Genomic DNA, 26,157 nt, shown 5'->3' with positions numbered 1-26,157 from the left:
GGAAACAGGGGAATTGGTTTGGTTGAAAAATGTGCAAGTGTCGTGAGTGTGGGAGACATGTTGGCATGTGAGAGTAAAATTAAAAAAAATGAGGTGAAATGAGGAGAAATAAAAAATGCAAATTTTAAATAAATCATCAACTGAAGTAAAATCAAAACAATATTGAATGAAACAAAAAAAATCTGATACAATAAAAAAATACACAAAGTAATTAAAAAAAAGAAATCAAATCGAATAAAAAAATAAATAAAACTAAAATGTGTGACTGGCTTGAATGTGATGGAAAAACAAAAGCAAAACAAACAAGGAGTGACAAAAAAAAAATCAGCCCGTTAATCGCTTCACATGGTTACTAGTTGCGTAGAGCTCTAATTCTTTACCTAAAGCAAGAAAAAAAAAAAAGTGCTTATTTTTCATTTTATGGACTACAAAGCATTGCATTGTTTCAGGATGTGTTCAAAAAGAACGGTAGGCAACAAGAAGATTTAAAGGCTTCACCCCACTTCAACTTATTTTTTTTTGTTTGTTTGTTTTTTTCAGTTCACTTCCTCCGCCATCGAAAGAAAAGCTAATCATAAAAGTCCGAGCAAGTTAGCTGAGTGGGAGTATATTAAGGAGTATAAATGCTATCGGAGCAAGTGCAAACGCCTCACGAGAGTCTCACACACACACAGAGAGAGAGGAAAAAAAAATAGACATCATATGCTCTCACTCAGTAAAACAAAAGTGTAGAAAAGATCAGAAGTCAACAAGACACAGACAGCATCCCTCTGCTTTCCAAGGAAGACTTCCACATCCGTAATATGTTTCCGAAGGCCATCACACACACACACACACACAACCACACACACGCAGACATAGAAGAAGAAGAACAGAGGATGGACATACGGCACCTCAGCGTGAACAGGAATACAAAGTTTTCCTGAGTGCAAAAAAAAAAAAAAGAAAAAAAGTGACCGAGTACCATTGAGTTGACATGTTGAAACGAGACGTGCACTTGGCATGTTTGAGCAGCGCTCACGTGTGCTGGGTGGCGGCTGAAGCCTGATCCGTACTGTAGGGCTTTTTGCAGTCGAAAGGCCATTTGAAACCGTGGCCGCACTTGCCCCAATTTGTTTCTCCCTCTTGATTCTGTGGATTATTTCTCGTCATCCTTTTTCATTTCTAATGGGCAAAGTGGCGGTGAACTGGTATGAGGAGCAACTTGGTGGATGATTTGCACCCCTTTTGTTTGATTCTATTGACTAAGTTTTTTTTTAGCTCACTGTATTATTTCTAATTGTTCCATTGATTTGTGCGGTGCAAAGTGGCGGTTAGAATTAACTGGTGACGGAAGCGTTCACGTTAATTACATGACTCTGCATTGCATTTGTGCAAGCGTGTGACATTTGTTGTTGTTGATTTCTACTAGTTGTTCTGTTGATATGTACTTGTTCTTGATTGACTTATTTTATTTTTTTGTATTGTGCAGTCTAATCGTATGACACGCCGGCATTGCATGTTCATGCCCCAATCGTGCCGAGCCAGGGCTCCCCTCCGAAACATTTTGGACTTTCGGAGTCAAGTGGAGTCGAACACGTTTCGAATGGCCTCGTGAGAGTATGCGTGAAATTTTGCATCGTCATCTTTCACTTGTGTGCTACAGTCTAGAGCAGGCTTGAACGGAAAATCAAGTCCAAAAAAATGTCTTCACCATCATACGTTTTATACACCCTAACTCGTCTAAACATTATCACTGATTAATATTGCATCTGTGCAACATGAATTAAGCAGAAAAATCCACCTGTTATTGCCCATCTCATGGGGCGGCCATTTTGCCTTGGACTGCCACTTGCTGTCGACTGAAAATGACATCACAGATCCGAAGAAGCTCAACTTGCCGACTGTCACGTGACTGAGAAATTAGCTGAGCCATGACAGTCGTAAGCGAAGCCCTTCGGCACTGTGATGTCATTTTCAGTCAACAGCAAATGGCAGTACAAGGCAAAATGCCCCCCCCCCCCCAAGATAAATACAGGCGGATTTTCTGCTCAAGTCATACTCCAAAAAGCGCAATATTAATCACAATGCCATGTTTAGACTCGTGGGGCTGCAGAGAACATATGACAATAAAGACATTTTTTGAGTTGACGGCTCCTTTAAAAGAAGTGTCAGAACACGGCAGAAGGGGAACATACAAGTCAGATAAAAACATAACACCCCCCCCCCAAAAAAAATAAAAATTCTATAAATAATCATTACTAAGAAGAGCAGTTCGTCACTCCCAAAGCTGTTATGTGTCAGGAGTTTTCACTTCCTCCTCCTCCTCCTCATCTTCCTTCCCCTCCACGACCGTCTCTTCTTCCTCCTCCTCCACCACACACGTTTGCGAGCAGGACGTGTCCCCCTCCTCCACTACCTCCTCTTCCTCCGCCACCTGCTCGTCCAAGGGAATCTCAGTGCATTCCGAGTCCTGCGTGCAGAGTGTTTTGGAGTCCGTGCAGCTGTTTTCCTCCTCCTCGTCCTCTTCCTCCTCTTCTTCTTCTTCATCCTCCTCCTCCGGCTGGCTGCCGCTATCTTTTTCCGTGTCCGACTCGCCGTCCTCCTCCAACGTCAGCTCGAACTGGAATTTGTCCCCGCCCGGGTGCCTCCCGCCATCCTCGGGCTCACCCAGGGCGGGCGAGGGGCTTTGGGGGATGGTGCTTTGGTACCACTCCCGGTTGTCCTCCAGCATGTCCAAAATGTCCTGAGCGTCCGGATGTACCAGGTCGGCCCACGTCTCCCACAGAGGGTGCACAATGTAGTCGATGAAACCCACCTGCGCATTGGGGGAGGAGGGAACGGGGGGCATTAACGCAACATGATACCTGACCCGGCTGCTCCAACTAATCATAAACCACTAAAGCAGTACTTCTAAACCAAGTACCGCCGAAAAAGTACCTAATTTTCTGTAAGTACCACTGTAACGACCAACATCAAAACACAGTGACGCAAGGTAAGGCAGTTTTATTTCTATCCTGTAGCACATTTCATACACAAGGCAACTCAATGAGCTTCACACAAGCAAAGACCAAGAGACGGCCCCAACATACCTTCGTCAGTCTGTACTGAGTGCTACAGTGAAATGGAGAGTCTCACCTGGCTCTTTTCAGTAACGACCAACATCAAAACACAGTGACGCAAGGCAAGGCAGTTTTATTTCTATCCTGTAGCACATTTCATACACAAGGCAACTCAATGAAGCTTCACACAAGCAAAGACCAAGAGACGGCCGCAACATACCTTCGTCAGTCTGTACTGAGTGCCACAGTGAAATGGAGAGTCTCACCTGGCTCTTTTCGACGGAGGCGTTGTGTTTGTCGCACATAGGGCTGATTTCCATGCCTCGCTCCCTTTCGCGATCGCCCTGGCTGAAGAACTCCTCCATGATGCGGTCGGTCCACTGCCTGTACAGTTGCAGGGGCTTCGTGGGGTTGCTCAGGTCGGCGCAATGCACCATGTTCTGCAGGACCTACAGAAAACAAGTCCACAATTAAAAACAACAAACAAAAAAAAAAAAACGATACATTGTAGTTTTCCACGGATCTTTTGATCAAACCGTGTTTAGAATGAGTGATTTGAGAGCGGACCTGTATCCGATCCGAGTAGTTGTCGAGAAGCAAGACTCCCGAGCTGGTCACCTTTTTGGTTTCCACCATGGTTTTCAGGTCAGCCAGTAGATTCATGTGCTTGGACATGTCAGTAGCCAACACCTAAGATGCAAAATAGCACAGGATGACTCATCGGAAGAATATGCACAAATAAACACAGAGAAACACACTACACACAACTGTAAAGTGGCCTCAAACCAAGCTCGAACATAACATGCAAGATATCCTGCCGGGCCCACTAAGTAGATAATGATGAATGGATCAGTGCTAGGGCTAACATAACTTCAGAGGTGCCCTGGTCCAATACTACTGTATACAGTAAAACTTAAAGTAACAGTCAGGAATATGATTTTTTATTTACGTTGGGGGGGGGGGTTGCATAAGCACCTCACACAATTTTTAGCGCTAATGCAAGTTGAGAGGGGCCCTACCTGGTCCACTAATTTAAATTATTGAAGTAGAAAATGGATGGACAAAAGAACAGACAGAGAGACAGATAGCTGCTAATGCTAACAACTTCAGTGTCCAAGCTAACGAGCAAGATAGAAGGCCAGATAGATAGAGAGAGCTAGCTAGATGGCTAGCTAACTAGACAGCGATATAGCTAGCTAGCAAGCTAGACAGCAACATAGATTGATGGATAGATAGATAGATAGATAGATAGATAGATAGATAGATAGATAGATAGATAGATAGATAGATAGATAGATAGATAGATAGATAGATAGATAGATAGATAGATAGACAGATTTTTTTTTTCCCCACAGGTCTTCTTGTACTCACAATGTCGATGACCATCTTGCGCAGTGATTGTCGTTGTTTTTTGGTAAGGTTCTGGAAGATGTCGCAGTTCTCCTCCTGCAGGAGCTTGAATCCAACGGCCAGATGGTGGTTCTCCAGCACGGATGCGTCGTTGTACATCAGCGCCAGCTCAGAGTCTGTCGGGAAGGATATCACACCACTTTTACTATTTCACGACATATCGACAGTTAAGCTACAGGCGGGCTAATTCTTTGGGTCCACAACGAAAGATGCTACTAAAGCAAAGTAAGGAATATTTTTTTCTTTTCACACGTAAGAGTAATTCAATTGTAACCTTTGATGGTACGCCAAGTCTGAAAGTGTCCCGACTGGTGCAACAACATTAAAAGAGACTATAAATCACTGAAGCAGGTAATAATGGAAAGATGGGTGGATTAACTGCAGTGCTCAGACTTAAAGAAATAAGAAGCAATTGTGGTTGCGTTGAACTTTTGCTCAAGCTAACGTGACGTGCCCTGGGCGCGCCTCTAAAAATAAGAACCATTAATCACCATTCAAGTTGGTAATGATGATTAGAAAGATGGCTATTTATGAAGAGACATCTACTTATTGCGTAAACCTATTTTAAGGAACTACAAGGAATAATTGTTTGGTGTTCTTATATTAGTAAGGAGAAATGTTCTCTGAGCAGGAACCTTGGCACTGATGCAAGCACTGACATGGCAGGTGCCCTGGCTAGTCTACGATGATTGGCTGCAAAAAACGTGACTTTAAGTCATTTGTAATGGCTGTGCCATTTCATTCAAGTCAGCTCAGGAAGCATGTTGTCCTTTTAGTGACTCTGCTTAGTTTCCCAGAAGAGCTGTTAGCGTGAGTGGCTAATAATGTTGAGTTGAAGCTGAAAAGCACGACTGATGGTCCACTTTGAACTCCGTTCACCACCTTGCCAGCACGAGGTCACCTGTCATCACACGTGACCGCATGCACACACGGGAAGATGTGCGCCGACACGTGGACATCACATTTGTACATATATGTGTGTGTGTGTGTGTGTGTGTGTGTGTGTGTGTGTGTGTGTGTGTGTGTGTGTGTGTGTGCGTGTGTGTGTGGCGGACGGGGGCTTTAACATTTGTATTTGTACAGCTAGTAATGGGAGTGTGTACAGCAAAGCAAGGCTCGGAATACTCTAACAATTTTTCTTTGAGGAACAGTGACTTCATTTGAGGAACAACTTTTCCATTTTGAGGAGCAATGTTTTTTTTTTTTTACATTAAACAAGAACAATATGACTATAAACAAATGAACTATTATTTTTTTCTTTTTTAAATCACCAGCGTTTTTAATTTCTCACTATCACTTATTTTGAATTCAACTTATTTCAAAAGCAAATATACATTTCAGTTCAAGCTCTTTCTGAATGAGTTGTATGGTTCTTTAGCTAAATTGACTGAAGAAAAAGAGAGATCTCCACTGTCATACAATTTTGAAAACATTTATTGTACAGATCTCCAAATCAAAAATCCAAACTCAGAACTATAGTGTGAAAACAAACAAATAACGAGCTAGCGACACTTCTACCGATGTTGTAAATATTCAATATACTATGTTAATATAATTTTTGTCTTCTCACCCACTCCTCCTGTGTGACGTATGTTGTAATTTAACATCATTTATTTCTGGTCCTGTTTAACTATGCATTTAGCATTATATGATATAATTTTCTCTCCAGACACTTATTAAATTGCCTCCTATTTTGCTGTTCAAAGTTGTATACTCTCTGGTTCTCGATCATCCAGGCACTGAAATAACCACCGAATATGAAAATGGCTTGTTACACAAACGTGTGTGTATCTCTGTGTGTATTGTCTGCAAGCACATACTCCCCACTTTAGAACAGTGTGTCGTGTGAACAAACGTGACGTAGGTGCCAAAAAAAAAAAAAGTGCCGCTTTTAGACTCACTGGTGTTGATGAGGAACTGGTTTGACACTCCAGGGTGGTCGACGTCGTGAATGGCGCTGGCAAAGATGGCGGCCAGGATCTCCAGGTCCGTGAACACCGCCTGCCAGCCGGGAAGCAAAAGAAGGGAGGGCGGGGGCGATCAGAAACCCACCGGTTTAAAAATATCCCCACAAGCACGAGTCATTGATTGGAGTGAGCTCAGGTTTGATTGAAGCTTATTGTGGCGTGCTCACCGGTGCGTTAATGCTGGTGTGTATGCGCACGTGTACGCGCTTCTTCTTGAGTACACAGTGTTACGAGACTAAAAAACATCACTTTCAGAGAAAAAAAAACTGGCAAGAACACAGGCAAAGTGTTATGAGGGGGGGAAAAAAGTCATGTTGCCAGAGGACAACGTCATTGTGTTATGAGACAAAAAAAGATAATTTTAAATAAAAGAAAAACAGACATATGAAAACTAAAGATGTCATTTTACGGGAGAAAAATTAAAGTGCTACTTGAAGGACCAAAAATGTAATTTTCAGAAAAAGTCAGTGCTACAAAATGAAAAAAAATCGAAATGTTCTGGGACTAGAGTCACAATGTTACACAATGAAAGATGTAATTATACAAGTTTTTTTTTTTTTTTTAAGAATAACAAGAATGAAGATGTTTCAAAAAGTCCATATATAATGACAATATAAAATATATTTAAAAAACCCTCAATGTCATGATGCTTCAATAATCAAGATGGTAATTCCATATAAGTCGCAATGTCACACAAAAAGGAAATTTTTACTCGAACATAAATTCAAATATAATCAGAATAAAACCATTCTTTTTCTTAGGAAAAACACTCCCGGAATTGGGAAGATGGTCTCGTTTTTTTGCGGGGGGGGGGACTTACAATGTTACAAGACTAAAAGTGCACTTTTTACATAAACAAAGTTACAACCTTCCAATGAGTTTATAAATGCATGTGTGTGTGTGTGCGTGGTCCTGACCTCAAGCGCAGGCGTGGAGAGCAGCACGTGGGTGGACTGTGTGACGTCAGCGGCGTGGATATTGTTATGGTAGGCCACGTCGCCGTGATAGTGGTCCTCTAAGGTCATCAGGTAGGTGATAAAGGTGTCCAGTGGAATTTTAAAGGTTTTTAACAAATCTCGCTCCTGAAACAAGTAGCACAGAACTTTTAAAATCCAAAAGTTGAACTCCTACCGCTTGGTGGCGGGAGGTAAGAAGCGCTACCTGGAATATGGTGTACATCATGACTGTCAGTGGCCGATTCCCGGAGAATTCCGAGATCTTAAAAACGTTAAGGCCCCATTTGTTCACGTGTTCCAGCTCCTAGTGGGAAATCAAGAGACATATTTTCATTCCCCAGCGAACAGCCACAACTGAAGTGCTACTTTGGTGCCACCTTCCTGTTGTTTTAACGTTTAATTCATTCATGGTGTTCTTTTTTTTTTTTTTTGCATTTCTAAACGTTTTAACTCCTGCATTCGGCTGGGGGAAAAGGAAAAAAGTTGCCCGGAAACTTCGCCAGCACCAAATTACGCATCCAAATTTCCAGTGTACATAAAAACTCCATTGAGCCGCATTCAAACTGCTCAAAGCCGTTTCACAGTCTAATTAGCACCCTCTATTGTTAGAAAATTATAACTGCAGTCAAGCAATGAACTTTTCCCTTTAGGGTTGTGTCAATTCCTCATAGCTTATAGCAGGCGGTCAGTGTACAGTAAAAAGCGAGGAGCGTACCTTGCCCAGCTCGTCCTCCGTCTCCGTCTTGACGCCAAAGCGAGGGATGTTGGAGTTGGTGAGGCTGGACGAGTGCTGCAGCTTCTTCACGCCGCTGATCTGAGACATGGGCTTGTTCTTCTTCTCCTTGTCCTTCTGAGACTGAGGTGAAGGCATCTCCACCTCGTGCTGCTTGTCTACAAAAGGCGTGAGAGTCAGTCAAAAAAGTTGAGAGAATATTAAGACCAAACGAAGATGAAATTGCCCACAACATTACAAGCATGAAGCTCATTTTAAATCAAATTATGTATACAGTGATCATTTCACAAAAAAAAAAAAAAAAAAAAAAAAAGCCACCAAAATAAAAAAATATATATACCGTATTTGAAACGAATAAAAAAGTGTTTTGGTGAAAAAAAATGTGATAATTTACATAACAGACATAACAACATGATGTTGTCTGAGTTGATGGAGAAAAAAAAAGAAAGGAAAAAAAAACGGTTTATACCGAATCCAGAAAAACTCACTCACCTAGGAAAGTGCTGGAGATGAACTCAGACACCTGATTCCCAGAACGGCTCATCTCTGACAGGTGAGTCAGTTCCCGGTTCAACATCCTCTTGAACTGCAAAACAACACACAAATCTTGTTATAGGGCGACATTGCGCCGGGACTCGACACGTGGAATACAAAAAAACAAACAAACAAACAAACAAACAAACAAACAAACACTCATGCATGAACAAAACATACAGGAGTATAGTGGCACATCCACTCATCCAGGTGTTTTTTGGGTTTGTTCTTCCACAACACCTTCATCCACCCACACTTTTATGGATGTTGCTCTCCACACCAGTGGAAACAGCAAAGGGCCTTCCCCAAAACATTTCCACGGATTTGGAAGCATGTCATTCTCCAAAATGGGTCAACAGCAGGAACTCATTGGTCGAGATCATCACATTATTGATCACTTGATCGACAATGTTGTCAAATTATCCATCCATTTTCTGCTCCGCTTATCCTCACAAGGGTCTCCGGGGGATGCTGGAGCCTATCCCAGCTGTCTTCGGGCAGTAGGTGGTGGACACCCTCAACTGGTTAGAGTGTTCCATGAACATGCCATGCATGTTTTTGTTTGTGAAACCGGAGTACCCAGAGAAAACCCACACAGGCACAGGGAGAACATGCAAACTCCACACAGGAAGGTGACGTCAGGGTATGAGATGTTCACCCTTCTGCATCATGACTGTTAATTTCAAAATCATCGTTGTAAAGGCGTTTCTTTGCGAGGGGGAGGGGGATTGGATCCCTTGCGGGCGTACCTAATCTTTAGTCAAGCATTGCCTGTGTAAGAGTGAGCTTGTGCCTGTCTCTTTCGTCACACAGGTCTGGAGTGGCAGGAGATAATTTTGTGATTTGATGGATAGAGGGTGCTTGAAATCAGAGGATTTTCCATCGTGCTTGGATAGCAAAATTGCGCCACAATACCTACTTTAACAAAGCCTTGTTGTCCTAAAAAAAAAAAAAAAAAGCCACTTCCTTCAGGCTAAACACATGATGTATGCATATTAATGAAGGCACATGAATCGGTATAGATCCCTTGAAATAGATCATTTTGGCACCGCTAGTGCGCATCATTGTGTACGCTATTGACTTCCTACTGAATAACACCCACATTTTTTTCCTTTTTTTTTTTTTTTAAATGGACACAAAGGGTCACGTGAAGAGCACTTTTGTGATTTGAAAAAGAAAAACTCTGAATCCTGAATAACTGATGAATACTCATGACTCAAACATATAAATACATGTACATAAATGAATGGACATTAACAAGTGTTTCAGTGCCTGAAAAGCTGTGTGACGCACAACAAGAAGAAGCTCCCGAGAGAATGGCTCCACCACCTTGTCACAAAACACTTCTTTTTTTTTTTTTAAAGATAAAGATTACATGTTTTTCCTTAATTTTCATAAGTAGCTTAAAATATTTTTCTTTTTTAGACATGGTTCAGCAGTAACACACACACACACACACACACACACACACACACACACACACACACACACACACATATATATATATATACATAGATGTTTTAAAAAAACACTGAAAGAAAAGTAAAGTATTATTGTATTGATGTAGCTTTGTTGTAAATGCAATGACAAGCATTAAATGTGGAAAAATAACATTTAATTCCATGTAAATGGTTTCAGCATTTCCATCAATGAAGCGTCAGAGAAACAAAATCATTGTATCTGGAGTCTGACTATTTCACCTGATATAACATCTTACCTTAATGTATCCCCAGGACACAGAGAACAAATAATTTGCTTCAGGCATTTTGGCAAAACAAACAAGGGTGAAATCCGCAAAAGAGAAAGTGGAATGTGCAAAGTTCCAAAGCTTAAAGTTCAGAGAGCGTCTTCACGGTGCTTCACATCCTGCTAGCATCCGCTGAGGAACGTCAGGTGGAATGCGACCCCCACAAAGATCAGACGTGAGCATACTTGTGAGGGATGCGGGAAGATGGGATGCGAAAATGAAAAAAAAAAAAAAAAAGATGGCTTGCCACAGAGAGGAAAAGGGGAAGCGGCGGAAAATTTGTGTCATGGGCTGGCTCCCTTCCTTCCCGCCTGCCTGCGTTCGTGCTCGGCTCGGCTGGGTGTGAGCGACACGAGCTTACCCCCGCCACGCACACAGGCTGCTCCCCACGCGACGGCAACCAATCGGCGTGCGGGGCACGACCGGACGGTGAGCTCACCCTGCTTTTTGATTGGCTCGGACGGAAGTAAGCTTGAGCGCACCAGCTGTGCGATTGGCCCGAAATTGTGGAAAATGTACCGTCCTGCGCCTCCGTGCTGAGGCATATGTGTGTGCATATTCATACGTATGTGATCACCTGAACTGGCGTGTACAGTGCGGTGACTAAAATGACTTCATGATAAAGGAAGCTGAGCTCACACATGTAACACTGAGTCACCGGGATGATGTCAACGTGCCAGAATGAAAGATTAAACAATTAATGGTGTGAAATCAAAGGTGGCAGACAACTAAATAAATCTTTTTGAAAAGGTTTGAGTGGTTCTGTATTTTGCCCCACTGTGAGACAAAGTGACGCATTAAACGAATTGGCAGTGAATTAATCAACATGTAAATTTTTTTTCTGGCCGTGACTTGAGGGGAAAATCGTTCAGGTGACAGCCGTACTAGACTTTTTAAAATGTTATTGTGTCAAAGTGAAACGGTAAGCAGAGCCACATTGAGCTCTGATGTATGCGCAGTTTCGAATTAGCTTAGCATTGTTTTAGTGTTTTGTTGAATTGATTGTTTTTTTTTTTTTTTGTCATTTTTACTTTACGTACAGCACTTTGTGCGCAAGTTCAGTTGAAAGTTAAGCTAACAGCATTAACTTTGTGAAAATGTGTCTATGATCGAGATGTTCAGAATTTTGCTAAGTTGTGACATCGTAATTGGGTAAATAAATAAATCCACCCATGACTTGGTAGTTAGGATGAGCCAAGAGCCGCATTTTTCAAGTGACGGGCGACATAATAAAGTCTGACTCCACAGAAGCAGTAGTCAGAAAAGCAGAACTGCAGTGTTAGCACTAGCATACTAGCATCGAATGAGGCAACAGCTCGTTTCTAATAAACGGCAGATACTCAAATGATGGGTGAAGTTGCTGTCATGTGGGCAGCTTTATTGTGTGTCCACTGTGTGTTCCATAGACATAAATTGACACACATTTTTGATTACTTACACACTTTCTGATCAAGTACTGCCTCTCCAAGTGAAAATCTCGGGCAAAGTGTTTTGCCTGCGTAAGACAGAGAACTGCTCCACAAAAGTGACGGCGTGAAATAATACCCCAGAAATAAACAAATAAAAAGAATGGCGAAGGGTGAGCTGTAATTCTTGATCCATGGGATATTCTGACAAAAGCATTGAAATATGCAATCGTCTTTTTTTTTTTCTGTAAAAAACGCAAATTCTACTTCAATTTCACAGCGTTAAGGGCTATTGTTAAATAGCACATAACGCAAGTGCATGTGTGTATTGTGAGTGTCAGGTCAAAACATAATACAGAATATGTCTCTTCTGATTTGACCCCATCATAAGCGGTGAGAGTCATTTACAGCCGCAGTGAAAACAGATGAGGCCAGTGCGATGGCTGATCGCAGACACACATGGACACATGCACAGCTCGCTGAGATGTAACGCACACGCGTACGTATGGATAGCTGGGAATGGAGGTGTGAACAAAAAGTATCGGGTACAAATTGCAAAGTGTCACACCAGGCTGAGCCAGGCCCCAAAAGCAATTTGTTCTCTGGCACAGTGACCAAAAATATCAAACTCCTTTCGAAACGACACCTGCACATGCGAATGGTATTGCCACTGACATAAGGTAAGGCATGATATATGAACACTTTGGGGTTTTTTTATCAAATGAAATATGGCATACTTGTAAATGGCACTCAAAAGGCTACACGATGTTAACTCATTCACTAATTTTGATTTTGACGTACCTTATGCTAAGATTTGGTTGTTTGGTCATGCTAGTCTACTTAATGGGAACTTCCCTAACAAAATTAATTTGTTGAGGCCTAAATGTACTGTTTTTCTTTTTTTTTTGGTCCCCTGTATTTTTGATATGTTAATTTTTTTCCCCTGAGTGCTTTGTTTTTGTTTTGGTGTAAAAGAGAGAGAATTGATTTTATTGATGTATGTACACTGCTTTTACACCAATAACTTGAAAATTTGGATAAATCATTGGTTAATAATTTATTTCCAAAAAACAAATGCTTCTCAATTCTAAGACTTATTTTTTTTTTTACATTACTTACATTACATGTAAATATGAAAAAATTTCTTTGAACCTTATCTACAAATGACCAAATGAGTGCTTTGTTTTTGTTTTGGTGTAAAAGAGAGAGAATTGATTTTATTGATGTATGTACACTGCTTTTACACCAATAACTTTAAAATTTGGATAAATCATTGGTTCATGAATCATAATTTATTTCCCCAAAAAATACTTCTCAATTCTAATACTTATTTTTTTTACATTACTTACATTACATGTAAATATGAAAAAAATTATTTGAACCTTATCTACAAATGACCAAATCAAATTTGGCTCTGAATCACATTTTACGGTCACCTTTGAATCGCTGTGAAAAAAAAAAAAAGGGATTAAAAATGTTCTTCCTCAAAACAACACCACCCCCTGCTGGATCTCAAAGGTACTAGCTCTTAGGAAACGTTATAAAAACATTCACATTATTATAAATAACAAAAAACATTTGCTGCTGCAAATAAAGTCCCATTTCTGTGGCGTGTTTCATCCGGGGTCCATTCCGCACACAATTTCAGATGGATACACATATAGATCGTTGAATATACACCAATGTTTTTTTTTTTTGTTTTTTTTTTCAGGGCCAATATTGATATTAGTTGTCAAGGAGGCTCTTCCTCAAAACAACACCACCCCCTGCTGGATCTCAAAGGTACTAGCTCTTAGGAAGCGTTATAAAAACATTCACAATATATTATTATAAATAACAAACACAACATTATCGTCTTATAACCAATGCTTCATGCTGCTGCAAATAAAGTCCCATTTCTGTGGCCTGTTTCTTCCACGGTCCATTCTGCACACAATTTCAGATGGATACACATATAGATCGTTCAATATACACCGATGTGTTTTTTTTTCTTTTTTTTTTCAGGGCCAATATCTATATTAGTTGTCAAGGAGGCCGATAACCAATATTTGGACCCAATAGTCATTTGCAGTAAAAGGGAAAACATTGGCATTGTCATTTTGAATCAGACAAACACCAACACATTACTTTGTTAAGATGCATTGAAGATTTTCAGGTTTCTAACATACCAGATTCAAGTTTATGTTTAATCTTAGACAACAGACATGTTCGTTTTAAAATTTCCCCCAAAAAGTGCAGGGACCTCCCAGGCTCAACAGCACATCTTATAAAGTTAAATAAAAGTTTAACAGAGAAATAGCCCTAAAGTTTCTTCCCGTTAATTGAGTTTTCCAAATTTTCTATATTCATTCATTCACATTCATTCATTTTACGATCAGCATTGGCATTGTCATTTTGAATCAGACAAACACCAACACATTACTTTGTTAAGATGCATTGAAGATTTTCAGGTTTCTAACATACCAGATTCAAGTTTATGTTTAATCTTAGACAACAGACATGTTCGTTTTAAAATTTCCCCCAAAAAGTGCAGGGACCTCCAAAGGTCAACAGCACATCTTATAAAGTTAAATAAAACTTCAACAGAGAAATAGCCCTAAAGTTTCCTCCCGTTAATTGGGTTTTCCAAATTTTCTATATTCATTCATTCATTCAGATTAATTCATTTTCCGATCCGCTTATCCGCACAAAGGTCGCGGGGGGTGCTGGAGCCTATCCCAGCTGTCTTAGGGCAGTAGGCCGGGGACACCCTGAACCGGTTGCCAGCCAATCAATTTTCTAATATAACTGAAAAAAAAATCTTTCACTTATCTTTGTTTTAAATTCAAACATTAACAAAAAGCACAGGATTTCCCAGAGTCAGCAGCATCACTTATAACGTTAACTGTAATTGTGAATGACCGAATAAATAATTGACTGCAGTTTACAATTTACCTTTTATCAGCAGTCAGATTTAAAAAAAAAAAAAAAAAAAATTTAAACACGACAGTGACAAACGAAACCTGAAGTGCGGATGTTCACAGGAAGGCAATCAAACTGCTGGGAGTTAGCTTTCCCATATTGTATTCAACAAATCAGAAATGGCTGCATCTTAACGTGAATGCAACAGCTACAATGTGATAGCGGGGCACCTTGTAGGACCCGTCGCTGTTGCCATGGCAACCAACTATAGTAAAGCCGCGGATGCTGGGTGGTGTGGTGGTGGTGGTGGTGTGGTGAGGGGTGTGCTGAACACATTCTCCCGCATTTATATGATCTCATGTATGCAATGCTGGATGACATCAGCGCTTTTTGTACCTTTGTCTTGCCGTTTCCATAACCCACCTACTACCCCCTCTTTTTTTTGGGTGACATCACAAGGTGTGACATCACCGCAGATGATCAGCATTCAGAAGGAGTGTGCTGTATGCACACACACGCAGGCACGCGCACGTGCACACACGCTGACACTGACTGAGCATGCTCCTTGGCTGCACGCTGATGCTATCGCTGGCACAGTAGAAGCGACGTGCTGACAATGCTAATAGACGAGCGGCTGTCATTTGTGACGTATGATCAGAGACGACACGCAGTCAGCGTAAGTGTGGATGTACAGTTTACGCTTCAAATTGAGGCGATGCTTTAAGTGTGAGTGCTGAAGAGCTGCACCATTTTTTCTATGATGACTCCCACTTTTTTGTCCTGCCACGTTTCTCAACTGATTGAAACCATTCAAATGTCCATGTTTTTTAAAAATAGTTTCTGAAATTCAGTGAAGCGACGTGCTGACAATGCTAATAGACGAGCGGCTGTCATTTGTGACGTATGATCAGAGACGACACGCAGTCAGCGTAAGTGTGGATGTGCAGTTTACGCTTCAAATTGAGGCGATGCTTTATGTGTGAGTGCTCAAGAGCTGCACCATTTTTTTCTATGACGACTCCCACTTTTTTGGCCTGCCATGTTTCTCAACTGATTGAAACCATTCAAATATCCATGTTTTTTAAAAATAGTTTCTGAAATTCATCCAGACGCCACAAGGTGTCGCCAAAGGGCCATCTAAATAGGAGTTGGTGTGAAGGAAGTATGTTGAGGTGGTACATCACAACGGAAAGGCAAGTTTTGTATGTTGGGGCGGAGAGGAGCTAAGTTGAGCCTGTGTCGTTAGAAGAAAGTACGGAGAGGCTTCATAACAATTGTACGCACGCACACAACTCTAGTATTATCTCTATATTCTCAAAATCAACTCATTTGTAATAAGCAGAACTTTCTAGGGAGGGTTGTCAACTACTCACAATTTCTGTGGCTGTCTCCAGTCCGAGGAGAGGGTGATTAGTGTGTCTATGTGTTAGGGATGTGCCTAAATGGGACCCAGTGGGGTGGCATCTTAAGTCTACAAGGATGGGCCGATCTATGGTGAATCCGTGCACGAGTTAGTTAGCGTGAGCTGAGGCCGAAAGCAGATCCTCTATGAGTGAGTTCATTGTGTATTTGTTTTACTGAACCTCATCATTCAATAAGCAGGTTGACTTTGGAGACTGTGGTTTTAGGGCATGAGCGTAAGTAAATGTGGCGTAAAAATCCATTTTCAAACAACAGTCGATATGAATAGGTAATGACAGATTGCCATGATCGACAAGTGGATAACATTACATACCAAAAAACCAAAAATTGTGATGCACTATATTTTCACAAGGCCTCCCCTCCAGTCGAGACCCTAACCCTGAAATTCCTTTTCCTGATTTTTTTAAACTGTGCCCTCCCTTCAACATCAACACCAGAGTTGGGGCAGAGTAGCACGGTTGCATTGGCACTCTCTGCAGTTGAGTAAACAAAGCCTGGGGCCACGAGATGAGGAAACACAGTACACAAAGCGACTTCTGGTCATCCTTACCTTATTGGAGGCCATCTCGCTGACCGAGTGTCTGGTCTGCAGGGTTTCCAGCTGGTCCAGGCACCAGTCAAGCTCCTCCAGAGTCTCAGTGGCCAGTTTCTGGTAGGCCTCCTCTGCGGGGACGAGACAGGACGGTAAGGGGTCAGTAATGGCCCGTTTCAAGGGGCTAGTGGACGGCCCAGGCCCGGGGTCGGGGTCTCCCGCACCACACACGGCTAAGCTGGGATAGCCCGAGTAGACACATGGGTGACTCTTCATACTGGACGGTCCAGCTCTTGGGGGAGGGTGTGTGTCTGGTGACGGGGTATCTCAGGAGTAGGGGGGGCCCAGAGGCTAACGGCGGGTAACATAGAAGCCAGAGAGCTGTCCAAGCGGAGAGCACGAAGGCACAGTCACGCCACTTCCTGCCTCAGCAGCTCCACAATGTCATTCATATGAAAGGTGTAATTCCAGTCATGTAGCAGGATGAAGAGCAGTCTGCCCAGCAGGCCCGGGAGGAGGGAGGATGGAGACACACCGAATGCGACTGGGGGGCTCACAACCGCCTCGGATCCCCGTCGAAGCATCCTGACATGACTACCAAACACACACGCGCGCAAACACGCTCACACGCACCGCACGTAACACTAGCACATGATGCTTCAGCCTCCTCGTGTGCAGATAAAAACATCCATGGTATCCGCGGGGGTAGATTCCTGTATGCTAGCCAGACAGATGCTGTGTGTGTAAAGGGACGGAGGTGGGGCTCAGGGGTGGGGAGGTTTGGAGGGGTTTTGCTGTTGCTTCGGCGTCCCTGGTAGCCAAAACGTGCTGTACCTAAAGCCTGAGAGGACCGCACTGTAGATGGGGAAAGGAAAGCGACAACACATGGACTGGACTATACGCGGAGCAGGGCAGCTGCATGGGAGCGCCTGCTATAGTCAGTGCATGCACGTCAACTATATGATCAGCATACAAATATGCTGAACAGGAGGTAAACAACTAACATGGCGGGGGGAGAGGGCGGAATCCAAAGCCCAGTGCTTTTAATACTATGTGAGCTGGGAACACGAGGGGAGCATATTCAGTTCATGGACAGCCGCCCCTTGCATTGTTGCGGTTCACAAATTCACCAATTAGTGGTCTTTGTGGAGAAACCTATCCCTTAGCTAGTTGCTTAAAAATCAGCAAGTGCCATTTTCACTTTCTGGAATGCCCTAAGATGGCCACAAAATGGCGCCAAAGCCCTTTCTGAATGGAAAGAGGAGCACAGTAATTGGAAGGAAGGAAGCATGTTATATTGTGTCGATATTCAAGTGTTTTGGGATGATGATTTTTGGTATATTTACAGTTTCAACTAATACTGACTGCGACTATAAACGTTTTTACCAGGGTTGTAAATCAGTCACACTTTTCCGGCAAAAAGAGAGGTTACTCGAAGAGGGCAAACAAAAATTAATACATTGACAACACTGGTCAATACATCGGGCGGCCCGGTGGTCGACTGGTTAGTGCGTCGGCCTCAGTACAGAGGTGCACGATTTGATTCCGGCTCCGGCCTTTGAGTGTGAAGTTTACATGTTCTGGGTGTAGCCCGCCTACTGCTCAAAGACAGCGAGAATAGGCTGCAGCACATCCGCACTCCTCGTTAGGATGAACTGATTTGAAAAAAAAAAAATCTATTACGCAAACAAAGAAAATTGGAACAAATAAAGACATTTTATAGTCAGCGTCAAAAATACATTTAAGGACATAAAGATATCCTCTGATTAGAATCTGATGTTGACAAGCATTATTATTTATTATTGTTGGTTTCACGCTTTATTTAAGAAAATACAAATGCATCCAAACGTAAATTTGTTTTTCAATCGCATGCACGCAAGCAAGCAAGTTTCGAGCATCAATTCGAACCGTGAACCTCAGAACGGTGAGGCAGACGTACAAACCATGAGTTCACAGTGCTGCCGCTTTAACACCGCCTTCACAGGAGAAATGGAAGATTTTAACATTGATTTTGCCTGTGCCGTTCAGACAGCCGTCGGAGAAGTGCAACGTTGCTTTCACAGATACGGCTCCGTTGCAGCTTCACACCATTCAGATAATCTTATGCGACAATTGTTTTGGCCACAACTGAAAACCACACGCTGCCCTTGCTCACTAGTGGCCCTCTGTTGCTCTTACGTCTCCTCGACTACTGAAGACACCCAGGATTTATTTTGAATGACACATTTTATTCGACTTTAAAGCATGTTTTTGTTTCAATTCCAGATTGTATGACTTTCGAGGTTAGTGCGTCGGCCTCAGTACAGAGGTGCACGATTTGATTCCGGCTCCGGCCTTTGAGTGTGAAGTTTACATGTTCTGGGTGTAGCCCGCCTACTGCTCAAAGACAGCGAGAATAGGCTGCAGCACATCCGCACTCCTCGTTAGGATGAACTGATTAAAAAAAAAAAAAATCTATTACGCAAACAAAGAAAATTGGAACAAATAAAGACATTTTATAGTCAGCGTCAAAAATACATTTAAGGACATAAAGATATCCTCTGATTAGAATCTGATGTTGACAAGCATTATTATTTATTATTGTTGGTTTCACGCTTTATTTAAGAAAATACAAATGCATCCAAACGTAAATTTGTTTTTCAATCGCATGCACGCAAGCAAGCAAGTTTCGAGCATCAATTCGAACCGTGAACCTCAGAACGGTGAGGCAGACGTGCTAACCACGAGGTCACAGTGCTGCCGCTGTAACACCGCCTTCACGGGAGAAATGGAAGATTTTAACATTGATTTTGCCTGTGCCTTTTAGACAGCCGTCGGAAAAGTGCGACGTTGCTTTCACAGATACGGCTCGGTTGCAGCTTCACACCATTCAAACAATCTTATGCGACAATTGTTTTGGCCACGACTGAAAACCACACGCTGCCCTTGCACACGAGTGGCCCTCTGATGCTCTTGTGTTTCTTCGACTACTGAAGTCACCCAGGATTTGGTTTGAATGACACATTTTATTCGACTTTAAAGCATATTTTTGTTTCAATTCCCGATTGTATGACTTTCGGGGCCTTTCTCCTTCAGAGGCTTCGCTGCACACCGAATCACATGATGTCGTCACAACACGGCGTCATCTTTCTTTGGGGCTATCATGACACACGCGTCGTTGCTATCATGTGACAATCGTGTCAGTGCGGTCACACAAAAGCGTAAACAGGATGCCCGTTCATCTTCAAGGAGCTCCTATGTCACCGAGCTATTGTCAACAATATCCTCCTTCTCCCCTTTCTGTCACAATAATCCTCCTTCCTCTCCCCGGACGCGTCTCGTCTGTCTGTCCTCTTTCTTCCCCATTTACCCTCCGTGGCTGAGGTGTCGGCGACTGGGGTGCTACCCTTTCTGACAGCGACTGCACTGACGTCAATGACATTCTTCTCATGCTTAGTGCGACATCAGACACCGGGTGCTCGGAGAGGCCACTCTGCTGCTGCACAGACGCACGGCTGCAGACAAACCACGAAGCGGAGCGGCTGGGCGGGCGAAACAGGACTGGGAGGGCGCAGGATGAAGAATTTAGCCAGAGGCACGCCATGTGGTCTCAAGAGTTCGGACACACCTCTTCATCAGTGAATAAATCAATCATGGGGTAGTGGAAAGCGGTGTTGGGCAAACTTTTGTTCTCAAGGGCCGCGTTTGATTCTTCAAACGGATTGATGGGCCAGGTCATTTGTAGATGAGGAAAAAGAAAGTAAGAAAAACGATTTAAAAGGGTATGTAAAAAAAGTCACCCAGGATTTGGTTTGAATGACACATTTTATTCGACTTTAAAGCATATTTTTGTTTCAATTCCCGATTGTATGACTTTCGGGGCCTTTCTCCTTCAGAGGCTTCGCTGCACACCGAATCACATGATGTCGTCACAACACGGCGTCATCTTTCTTTGGGGCTATCATGACACACGCGTCGTTGCTATCATGTGACAATCGTGTCAGTGCGGTCACACAAAAGCGTAAACAGGATGCCCGTTCATCTTCAAGGAGCTCCGATGTCACCGAGCTACTGTCAACAATATCCTCCTTCTCCCCTTTCTGTCACAATAATCCTCCTTCCTCTCCCCGGACGCGTCTCGTCTGTCTGTCCTCTTTCTTCCCCATTTACCCTCCGTGGCTGAGGTGTCGGCGACTGGGGTGCTACCCTTTCTGACAGCGACTGCACTGACGTCAATGACATTCTTCTCATGCTTAGTGCGACATCAGACACCGGGTGCTCGGAGAGGCCACTCTGCTGCGGCACAGACGCACGGCTGCAGACAAACCACGAAGCGGAGCGGCTGGGCGGGCGAAACAGGACTGGGAGGGCGCAGGATGAAGAATTTAGCCAGAGGCACGCCATGTGGTCTCAAGAGTTCGGACACACCTCTTCATCAGTGAATAAATCAATCATGGGGTAGTGGAAAGCGGTGTTGGGCAAACTTTTGTTCTCAAGGGCCGCGTTTGATTCTTCAAACGGATTGATTGAAAAAGAAAGTAAGAAAAACGATTTAAAAGGGTATGTAAAAAAATGTAAAAGAGTTTTAAGAATGAAATTATAATCCTTCCTCATGTTTTAAATTCATTGTTCAGACTTGATTTGAAATAATGAATCATAATTAACATTTGTTAATTATGATTCATTAACTAAAACAATGACTTTGCTTTGACAAATATGAATAGGACATGGCTATCGCCTGAGGAAATTTACAGATTCTCATGACATTTATTTAAAATATAACGTTTGAGACGCTGCTGATACAGCGCCAAACTATTTTGGCTCTTAAAAAAAATATATATATATATGTATATATATATATATATATATATATATATATATACACACACACACACACACACACACACACACACACACACACACACACACACACACACATATGTGTAATAATACGTCTGGTTTTACTTCAACCATGAGCTAATTTCCCCTTGATGAACCCCCTGCCTTGCCGTTACAGGTCGTCAATACTCTCAAACAATCACTACCGTGACTCACAGCTGTCACCGGTTTATGGCAGGGCCCATAATGGCCGCTAACCAGTATGATTGGGCTCTAAATATAGCGCGGCATCGACAGACGTCCCATATATAGGAAGAGGCAATTTATCGGAAAAGTCAATCCTAAAAGGAGATAATATTCGAGCTTTGACGTCGCAACAGCGCTCATTTCCATGCACAAATGCATGCGAAAGTGCAATATGGACTTTACCGTGAATGGCCGACATCAGGGCCATATCTGGAAAAGCTCAATGTAAAACAAATGTATTATTATTAATTCATTAATATTATTATTGATATTAATATGATGATGACTGATTGATTATTATCATTTGGAGTAATAGCAAGGCTCATTGTTTTCATACTTTCCCCTTGGCTTACTTTTTTTTTCCATTGTAGACGACAACCATGGCTTTGTAATGGTTACTAAGTTTAGTATATGTCACGGTCATTGAAAAAAAAGGACAGTGGGTCATAAATGGCTCCTGGACCATGGTTTGACCACCCCTGGTCTATATTGCTAGAAGTCATGTAAAAGTGCCTGATGAGAACAAGTGTGTCCTTACTATGAGAAAAAAAAAAAAAACAACAAAAAAACAGACAGCCCATCTTAATCACAACAACCATCATAAAATAGGTCAGACAGTCTGATGATATTTTGACCAGACAGTGGATGTATTATTGACTTGTCGACAAACCTGTAAAGGTGGTCTTGGTGATGGGTGGTGGGTTGCACATGGGTGATCTCCTGTTGTGAGGAAAACAACACGCAACGTCATTATTATTATTTATTTATTATTATTATTTTTTTTTAAATCTCTAAGAGATTGTTCACATGCTTTGCTAGGTGTGGCAGTTTTGGTTAGCAACATAGTTCTAATGGCCTCACCAATGAAAATAGTATCTAAACAATAGCATCGATGAACTAAAATAATTACACTTGAGACATGTGTGTGTGTGTGTGTGTGTGTGTGTGTGTGTGTGTGTGTGTGTGTGTGTGTGTCCCCTGGGGATTGGAATAGGGAGGCATTTATTTGAAAGAGGCATCTATTTAATGCACTCAAATCACTAAATGGTGCAGAAATTAACCATGTAACGTATGTATTTGAGTAATAACTTCTATGAACTGAGATAATTGCACTTACTCCAACATACTTTTGCTCTCTGAAAGGAAAAGGGAAGCGGACCACTCAGTGATTAATTGGGCCACGGCATCCATTAGAGGTAGTTGGACACAGTAGTTGAATAATAACTTAAATTGTAAATCACAACTCATAAACCTGAGAAATGTACTTTGCTGCTGTTTTGGTTAGCAACAGAGTGCAAATGGGTCCTAGACATCCAATCTTTAATGTTCATGTGTGCACAATCGTGTTTATTAACAGACCCGGATAATTACAGTTACTATATGTTTTTTCCCCCCCCTCTGGACGGTAAAAGGGATGTGCCAATTTGAGGGAGGCATTTAATTCAGACAATTGGATCATGTACTCAGTAATGGCAGTAAAAGGTTGTCAAGCTGCTGCTGTAATACCGCAGGGGAACAGAGGAGGGGGTACAAAGCCACATTTTGAGTGAGCACAAGATATGCAGTTTGTCGTCAAGTTTCCCACAAATTCCAACAAAATGGAGCAAACGTACTTATTAGATGCTCTGTCTTGCTGCAGGTTGGTTAATGCACCAAAGTTATTCCTTACAGTTCTTAGGCTGGCAAGGACCTGAAAGGCACAAGGTAAGAGTATTGGTAAATTTATTTATTATTTTTTTAATAACTATATTATATCAAATGGCGGTGAAAAAGCTCACCTGTGCAAATGGCGTTACAATCATGTCGTCACCATGGCTGGAAAACACACAACACAGACTTTAGAGAGACTTTAAAGCAAGTTTTACACACACAAATAAATAAATTGGGGGGAAAAAAACCCCACATTCACACCTTGACCATTGTATGGTGGCTTCTAACTGTGGCCAATGACTGTGTACACGAAGTAATTACTGTACACACACACACACACACACACACACACACACACACACACACACACACACACACACACACACACACACACACACACACACGCACGTATAAGAATAAAATTACATATAAAATGTCAGCTGTCAATTCAGCATGAGGACAAGCACATGACATAAAAAAAGGTCAGAGTGGGAAAATAATGGGGTGTCGTCATCTGAGAAGCTTCAGTGTTCGTCATGTACTCCATCACAGTGACACATTGACTTTACATCAGCAGCTGTTTTAGGCACTCGCTACTTACAAGCCGGCTTTGGGTATGTGGCGGGCGCTAGAATGTGGTGACGCAGTAAAAGCTTCCACGCATGAGGATTTCCTATTCTCTGACATCATTGAAGGATTCTGGGAAAATCCAACAGGATGGCAGGCAAAAGGAAGAGGCCTTTACGCATTTTGCTACCTCTTGAAAGGAATTGGACTCCTGAGACCGTGAGTCATACACATTCGTGCTGCTGACCTCAAAGCTCACCGTCAACATTTGTTCAGGTGATCGGTCCATCTTGGAACATTTTTTTTTTCTCTGGTGTAAAACAATGATGTGTTTTATTCATATCATTTTGACGTGATTTGCATCCAGTTCTCATATCACAGCTGCGTAAGAGTAACATTCAGGCATTCTTGTATTATGTTTATTGATCAAAACTATGACGCTCTTTTAATATTTTAATTCATAATATAAAAATAGCACTCATTTTTTTTGTATGGCGATTAACATTTTATTCTTAGATTCTTACTAGGGAAATGTTGTTTTTGCATCATAATTTTTTTTCTTTTTTTTTTTTTTTGCATTTGGGACAAATATTTACCAATTACATAAGGACGCTGAATATTTGAATGGAAGGTGTTTTTAAAAATAAAGCTGAGTCGGGGCTATTTCAGGATTCTCCGTGAACCAAATTGCGTATCCTATATTACTGTCAAATGATAGTTTTATGACAGCCAAGTAAAAAGCAGAAATAAGGGGCCACGTAGTGTGTTAAGTTAATGCAGGTCATTATCCATTCATTGCTCTTTCCCCCATCTTCCCTTTCAGGCTCGATCAAGAAGCTACCTTTTTCCAACCAATAATTCCATTTCCTGTACGACTACTTCATGAAACCGGATAGCAGCGGGGGAGCATGCGATCATCATATGAAGATGGCGACGTCAGTCAAAAACGGAGCATGATTATCCCGCTGAAGGCTGAGTTTTCCACACTTCTATTGGATTTGCTTGTGCAGGAGTGTTGAGTCAATAAAGAGTAGTGTGTCAACAGCGGGCGTTTCAGCAGTGATTTAAGATACTTCACCGCGCAGCTTGCGCGCGATATGTGATAAGAATAGATGTGACACCACTCGGCGAGCTGTCGGTCATGCACACTTCCCTCCAGAGCCAAAGGTGGCCCGTGTGGCAGCTTTATGACCTATGCTGATAAACATCCAGCTGTGGCACTCAGACACACATTCAGACAGGCAAGGTCTAAAAATAGAATTAAAAGCTTTCAATGCAACAGGGGAACACGGGGTTGGTTTAAAAACAAAGAAATAAACAAAAAATGAATAGCCTGAAGCACTCACATGTCACTGGCGATGGAGGAGTTTCGGGACATGGACTTGGGAGAGAGGTCGTAGTCGCTGTCTGAGCGGTACAAGAACGACTCCCTCCGCTGGCTGTGGACAAAGTTGGCCTGCAGGATGAGGCCCGATCCTGGACTGGCCATCGGGTCCAGGGGGCTGCGACCTGATGATGTTCCATTGTCCACGTCAAAACTGCAGAAAGGAGAAAGAGAACAAGAAATGTTAACTGAGCGATGCATCTGGTCTTCGTAAATAATGGAAGATGTCACTCAAACTCCTGCCGATGCCCAACAATTGTGATTCGGATTCACATCTAATTGTACATCTCCACACACAATGGGGCTGCGACCTGATGATGTTCCATTGTCCACGTCGAAACTGCAGAAAGGAGAAAGAGAACATGAAACGTTAACTGAGCGATGCATCTGGTCTTTGAGGCCCAACAATTGTGATTTGGATTCACATCTAATTGTACATCTCCACACACAACGCATACAATGAATGCCGTTTGTCACGGGGGATACGTTTCAATAACACCCGGGATATGGCAACATCTGAGAAACAAACAGTTGGAGAGAGGTGAAAAGTTACAATGAATGCCGTTTGTCACGGGGGATACGTTTCAGAAATGATATGGCAACAGCTGAGAATCAGACAGTTGGAGAGAGGTGAAAAGGTTGGCACAAGCTCTGGTGAGAGTGTGAGTGTCTGTGAGCCGTGGCTGACGACAGCACCTGCACGAGAGAGCCCATTGTAATAAATGGCTGAAAAAGTGCATTGGCGACTGTGGCTCTCCTTTCCCACATGTAAGGGCATTAGCGATTTCTGGTTCTGAATGAGTTGTCAATATAAGCCCTGCAACTGGCCAGTGATCAGTCCGT

General features: G+C 42.3%; 1 protein-coding gene across 4 annotated transcripts in view; it reads right to left on the bottom strand.

The window, feature by feature from the left end:
* Positions 1 to 387: 387 nt before the first annotated feature.
* Positions 388 to 26,157, bottom strand: part of pde4d (phosphodiesterase 4D, cAMP-specific) — a 90,669-nt gene continuing 64,899 nt past the window's right edge. For 3 of the 4 annotated variants that reach the window (XM_019878004.1, XM_019878006.1, XM_019878005.1), the window contains exons 2-15: positions 25,277 to 25,468; positions 23,492 to 23,528; positions 23,327 to 23,403; positions 22,384 to 22,433; positions 16,668 to 16,780; positions 8,600 to 8,693; positions 8,090 to 8,265; positions 7,580 to 7,678; positions 7,336 to 7,500; positions 6,353 to 6,452; positions 4,413 to 4,567; positions 3,609 to 3,731; positions 3,308 to 3,490; positions 388 to 2,797 (exon numbers count right to left, since the gene is read on the bottom strand). In XM_019878004.1, coding sequence (XP_019733563.1) covers positions 2,273 to 2,797; positions 3,308 to 3,490; positions 3,609 to 3,731; positions 4,413 to 4,567; positions 6,353 to 6,452; positions 7,336 to 7,500; positions 7,580 to 7,678; positions 8,090 to 8,265; positions 8,600 to 8,693; positions 16,668 to 16,780; positions 22,384 to 22,433; positions 23,327 to 23,403; positions 23,492 to 23,528; positions 25,277 to 25,468 — 2,089 coding nt within the window. In that variant the 3' untranslated portion in view covers positions 388 to 2,272. Of the gene's footprint in view, positions 2,798 to 3,307; positions 3,491 to 3,608; positions 3,732 to 4,412; positions 4,568 to 6,352; positions 6,453 to 7,335; positions 7,501 to 7,579; positions 7,679 to 8,089; positions 8,266 to 8,599; positions 8,694 to 10,358; positions 11,391 to 16,667; positions 16,781 to 22,383; positions 22,434 to 23,326; positions 23,404 to 23,491; positions 23,529 to 25,276; positions 25,469 to 26,157 lie in introns of those variants that run through there. The other variant, XM_019878007.1, reaches the window with a different exon arrangement.

The sequence above is a fragment of the Hippocampus comes genome, unplaced genomic scaffold (assembly GCF_001891065.2).
Source record: "Hippocampus comes isolate QL1 unplaced genomic scaffold, H_comes_QL1_v1.1 scaffold13, whole genome shotgun sequence".
Lineage (NCBI taxonomy): Eukaryota > Metazoa > Chordata > Actinopteri > Syngnathiformes > Syngnathidae > Hippocampus > Hippocampus comes.
Note: the sequence above shows the minus strand (reverse complement) of the source record. Positions and strands in the feature narration are given on the sequence as shown.